The sequence below is a fragment of the Protomyctophum parallelum genome (assembly GCF_964188405.1).
Source record: "Protomyctophum parallelum genome assembly, chromosome: 6".
Lineage (NCBI taxonomy): Eukaryota > Metazoa > Chordata > Actinopteri > Myctophiformes > Myctophidae > Protomyctophum > Protomyctophum parallelum.
In genome coordinates this window covers 152,546-158,545 of record NC_139701.1, presented here as the reverse complement: position 1 = coordinate 158,545, position 6,000 = coordinate 152,546, and the positions used below count along the sequence as shown (strand labels likewise).

At 51.4% G+C, this 6,000-nt stretch overlaps 1 protein-coding gene across 1 annotated transcript in view; it reads right to left on the bottom strand.

Moving 5' to 3' along the window:
- Nucleotides 1–1,417: 1,417 nt before the first annotated feature.
- Nucleotides 1,418–6,000, bottom strand: part of LOC310860836 (uncharacterized protein) — a gene marked incomplete at its 5' end in the record, with an annotated part of 140,345 nt that continues 135,762 nt past the window's right edge. Inside the window, 3 exons of the mRNA XM_083768026.1 lie at nucleotides 1,418–2,130; nucleotides 2,379–2,964; nucleotides 4,797–4,861. Of these exons, the coding sequence (XP_083624152.1) occupies nucleotides 2,124–2,130; nucleotides 2,379–2,964; nucleotides 4,797–4,861 (658 nt within the window). The 3' untranslated portion in view covers nucleotides 1,418–2,123. The remainder of the gene's footprint in view (nucleotides 2,131–2,378; nucleotides 2,965–4,796; nucleotides 4,862–6,000) is intronic.

Sequence of the window (6,000 nt, the reverse complement as noted above, 5' to 3'; positions counted from 1 at the left end):
TTACCTTTAGGCCAGACAGCCTACAAAAAGGATGCTTTCTCATTTGTGTTCATAAAGATAGCCTGATGAAGGCTGCATAGGCCCAAACGTTGTGTTCATAAAGATAGCCTGATGAAGGCCGCATAGGCCCAAACGTTGTGTTCATAAAGATAGCCTGATGAAGGCCGCATAGGCCCAAACGTTGTGTTCATAAAGATATCCATATGTGGTTTAACCCATTCTGACCTGAGATCAGATTCATACGAGGTTTCCACTGGACACACACTGGTCTGATGAACCCATTCTGACCTGAGATCAGATTAAAAAAATGTCAGTCGTTCTTCGATTTTTCAAAAATAACAGACCTACAAGCTCGTAGCTACGAACTTGTAGATCTGCTATTTTTGTTCAGAATAAAACAAAAAACAAAACAAAAATAAAAAATGTAATGTGGGTGAATGTAATGCACAATCTAATGTAAAGCATAACCCATGACAACGTCCTGTTCTACACACACACAACACTTTGTTTTACTCAAGGATCTTAATCTTTATTTATTTTTAACAAGGTAACAAACATACTATTTAATACGGTAACAAACATTATGTGTTGTATGAATGGAAGTGTTGAACTCTGCTGTCAGATGACAAGTCAACATTGGACTTTACATCATTAATGGACCAATATTTCACTTCAACTTCTAAAAAAACACCAATAACAACAGTCAACATTAATGCATTTACATACAGTATACCTGCCCTGATCTAGGCAGTAGAACTCAGGACAGAGGATCAGGTGGTGAACATGTGGGGGGAATGGTTCAGGACCGAGGATCAGGTGGTGAACATGTGGGGGGAATGGTTCAGGACAGAGGATCAGATGGTGAACATGTGGGGGGAATGGTTCAGGACCGAGGATCAGGTGGTGAACATGTGGGGGGGAATGGTTCAGGACCGAGGATCAGGTGGTGAACATGTGGGGGGAATGGTTCAGGACAGAGGATCAGGTGGTGAACATGTGGGGGGGAATGGTTCAGGACCGAGGATCAGGTGGTGAACATGTGGGGGGAATGGTTCAGGACAGAGGATCAGGTGGTGAACATGTGGGGGGAATGGTTCAGGACCGAGGATCAGGTGGTGAACATGTGGGGGGAATGGTTCAGGACCGAGGATCAGGTGGTGAACATGTGGGGGGAATGGTTCAGGACAGAGGATCAGGTGGTGAACATGTGGGGGGAATGGTTGATAGAAATCCTTGCTCAATGTTCTTGAGTGAATTGAAGGAAATTGACATTTTGGACATAGTCAAAAACAGTCAAAACAAAACATCTACCGACTATAATGATATTGACATGTCACTGGTCAAACAGGTCATTGGGGGGGGATATCTAGGTCATTTACACACATGACGTAATGACTGTTTTTACACCAAATAGCCGATCTACAAGCTCACGCTGCGACACACTGGAGAACACTGGACAGCTTCTCAAAGTCTTTGTCTCTCAGGGCACGACTCAGGTGGAGAGAAGTGGATTGGGTGGATGTTTATTGGAGGTGCCGTGCCCCGTCGCGGTCCATTTGGTTCCATTTGAACCATCTGGACCCAATGCACATCACACTGTGTGTGTGTGTGTGTGTGTGTGTGTGTGTGTGTGTGTGTGTGTGTGTGTGTGTGTGTGTGTGTGTGTGCGCGCGTGCGTGCATGTTTCCTTGAGGTATATGATTGTTATAGAATAGAATAGAATACAATAGAAAAGCCAAAAACAAATCTTAAGAAAATAAGAGGGTCTCGACCCACAGGTTGAGAACCACTGTGCTACTTTTACATTTCAACGACCCCAGATGACCCTAATGGTGACCCCAGATGACCCTAACGGTGACCCCAGATGACCCTAACGGTGACCCCCAGATGACCCTAACCGTGACTCCATGGAAACCAAAACATATTATGTAAACACCCCCCCCCCCCACCACACCTGTTCCTGATTATTACATTATGATACAACACACTGTCTGTCTGTCCTCACAGCCTGTCTGTCTGTCCTCACAGCCTGTCTGTCTGTCCTCACAGCCTGTCTGTCTGTCCTCACAGCCTGTCTGTCTGTCCTCACAGCCTGTCTGTCTGTCCTCACAGCCTGTCTGTCCTCACAGCCTGTCTGTCTGTCCTCACAGCCTGTCTGTCTGTCCTCACAGCCTGTCTGTCTGTCCTCACAGCCTGTCTGTCCGTCCTCACAGCCTGTCTGTCCTCACAGCCTGTCTGTCCGTCCTCACAGCCTGTCTGTCTGTCCTCACAGCCTGTCTGTCCGTCCTCACAGCCTGTCTGTCTGTCCTCACAGCCTGTCTGTCTGTCCTCACAGCCTGTCTGTCCGTCCTCACAGCCTGTCTGTCTGTCCTCACAGCCTGTCTGTCCTCACAGCCTGTCTGTCTGTCCTCACAGCCTGTCTGTCCTCACACAGAGACACAGAGGAGTCAGCGTACAACCCAAACCCAGCGTAGAGCGGTTGAGTGAAGGCGGTCTGGACGGTGTACAGGTGAGTCAGAGTGTCCTCTAACACTCTGTAGAAGGACAGAGTCCCAGCGGGACGGTCCAGATACACGGCTACTCTGTTGGAGCCAGAGGGTTCGATAGGAAGGATAGTCTGCTTACTATTGTGTATGACAATGTAAACGTCACCACACTGACCATCAGCACAGCACAGACACCAGGACCGTTCATTCCCTCCAAGCCCACCGTCCAGACCGTCTCCTTTCCTACTGATGTCTCCGTCAGTCACTCCTATCCAAACCTCTCCACTGAACTGTACCTCACTGTAGCAGCGTTCATCTAGACTCTCTGAACTCAGAACCTGAGCCCGTCTATCAAACCTGTCAGGATGGTCAGGATATGAATGACTCTGACCATCCTGATGGGTCACCTTCCTGTTGTTCTCAGACAGAGAGAGGTCACAGTTTGCTGTGTTTGTGTCCAGAGTGAGACGCTGGAAATCTGATGAGAAAACAACACAGTACACATTAAATACATCCTTCACTGAATGATACGTGCACGGAGCACGACCGCACGTGCACGTATCATCGCGCACAACACACACACACACACACACACACACACAATGTATCAGATGTACAAGCTCAAAGCGCGGCACGCAGTGATGCGCTGTGAGCTTGTAGATCTGCTATTTTTTGTGTTTAACCCATTTTGGGCGGGAACCCCTTTTGGTGTTAGCATCATGTTATGCTTTAGCCATTGAAAAATAGAAGATCTACAAGCTCGTAGCGCGCCACTTGGTTTGCAGATTGTAGATCTGCTATTTTTGAAAAATCGAAGAACGACTGACATAGAAACATAGCTTTTTCAGAAAACTGTCAGGATGTCAAAGACCCCTGGAACCCCCCACGGACCCCTGGAACCCCCCACGGACCCCCTGGAACCCTCCACGGACCCCTGGAACCCCCCACGGACCCCCTGGAACCCCCCACGGACCCCTGGAACCCCCCACGGACCCCCTGGAACCCTCCACGGACCCCTGGAACCCCCCAAAGACCCCTGGAACCCCCCACGGACCCCCTGGAACCCCCCACGGACCCCCTGGAACCCCCCACGGACCCCTGGAACCCCCCACGGACCCCTGGAACCCCCCACGGACCCCTGGAACCCCCCACGGACCCCCTGGAACCCTCCACGGACCCCTGGAACCCCCCAAAGACCCCTGGAACCCCCCACGGACCCCTGGAACCCCCCAAAGAGCCCTGGAACCCCCCACGGACCCCCTGGAACCCCCCACGGACCCCCTGGAACCCTCCAAGGACCCCCTGGAACCCCCCACGGACCCCCTGGAACCCCCCACGGACCCCTGGAACCCCCCAAAGACCCCTGGAACCCCCCACGGACCCCTGGAACCCCCCACGGACCCCTGGAACCCCCCACGGACCCCTGGAACCCCCCACGGACCCCTGGAACCCTCCACGGACCCCTGGAACCCCCCAAAGACCCCTGGAACCCCCCACTGGCCCCTGGAACCCCCCACGGACCCCCTGGAACCCTCCACGGACCCCTGGAACCCCCCAAAGACCCCTGGAACCCCTCACGGACCCCTGGAACCCCCCTCGGACCCCTGGAACCCCCCACGGACCCCTGGAACCCCCCACGGACCCCTGTTACCCTCCACGGACCCCTGGAACCCTCCACGGACCCCTGGAACCCCCCACGGACCCCTGGAACCCCCCACGGACCCCTGGAACCCTCCACGGACCCCTGGAACCCTCCACGGACCCCTGGTACCCCCCACGGACCCCCTGGAACCCTCCACGGACCCCTGGAACCCCCCAAAGACCCCTGGAACCCCCCACGGACCCCTGGAACCCCCCACGGACCCCTGGAACCCCCCACGGACCCCTGGAACCCCCCACGGACCCCTGGAACCCCCCAAAGAGCCCTGGAACCCCCCACGGACCCCTGGAACCCCCCACGGACCCCTGGTACCCTCCACGGACCCCTGGAACCCCCCACGGACCCCTGGAACCCCCCACGGACCCCTGGTACCCTCCACGGACCCCTGGAACCCCCCACGGACCCCTGGAACCCCCCACGGACCCCTGGAACCCCCCACGGACCCCTGGAACCCCCACGGACCCCTGGAACCCTCCACGGACCCCTGGAACCGTCCACGGACCCCCTGGTACCCCCCACGGACCCCCTGGTACCCCCCACGGACCCCCTGGAACAGACAGACAGACAGACAGACAGACAGACAGACAGACAGACAGACAGACAGACAGACAGACAGACAGACAGACAGACAGACAGACAGACAGACTCACGTGTTGTAAGGAGTTGAGGTTCACAGCGTTGAGGTTTAGTCCAGCGTTCTCCTCCATGATTCACACTGTAGGAAGTAGAACAACAATGAATCAAGTCAAAACCTGCTGCTTAATGTCTCACATCGGCCTGTTTTAGTCCCACCAAATATTTACTAAACACATTTTGTCATCATTCTCCCACAGACTCTGTCCAAACATCACTCGTTGGAAGAGGAGGTCGGACGCGGTTTTTATTATTTGTTTAATTCGAAGCGCAGTTGCGTTCCGCTGACTTTGGGACTGGTTTGGGGCGGGAGGGGGGTTTGAATGTAATTATTGACTGTTGGTTTGAGTTTGTTTTCTTGTTTGTTTATTTCATTTAGTAGGGAAAGAGACAGGGAGAGACGTCATTGTGAAGTGTACTGTTTACCTGTGATTTCCTCAATTACAACTTCCTACATAAAGTGTTCAGAGTAAACCCCACCATCCTGCTGATTTATTCCTTAGTGAATCATTTGCCTTGCTGTGAAGAGGGCGATTGTTACACACTGATACTTCTATCATCTCTATAGATAGATTATAGACATGTTAAATATATCAATACTTCTATCCTCATGTCTTTAGACTATGATGTCATTTAGAACACTGTTTAGATTCAGATGCTGTTTATCATTCTAGTATATCATGGTGAACGTCATAACACTCACTGTAAATCACTGTCTGTATCAATCACTGTACATTCAAAATGTTAGAAATAGAACCATGGAACACAGACACCGACTATACTGTATATTAATGTTATAACTTTGTACTTTCCCCCCTAAAGGAACGCTTGGAGGAAGCTGCCACCAGGTTTATTGACTAACACTAAGACTAGACTAAGACTAGACCATTTCAGATGAGTAAAATAGGACTAAAACTAAAGCGTGTGTTATTCAAAAGACTAAATTGGAATTAGCTGTCAAAATGAACACTGGCCAGGCTACCATATTGCAGCGTTGCAAACTGCATAATATTGCTGCCCTACAGAACAGATGTGAGTCAAGCAAGAACCCTCATGAAACAGAGGTGTTCAGAGAGCAACATCTAGTGGTCTATTGCACCTTTCAATCTGAGATTGTTTTGGGTCCATTTGGTTACAACGGAGCTTGTAATTTATTTTAACCCATTTAGGCCTGACGTCGAAATTTAAAAAATGTCTTCTAAATTCTGACAGTTTTCTGAA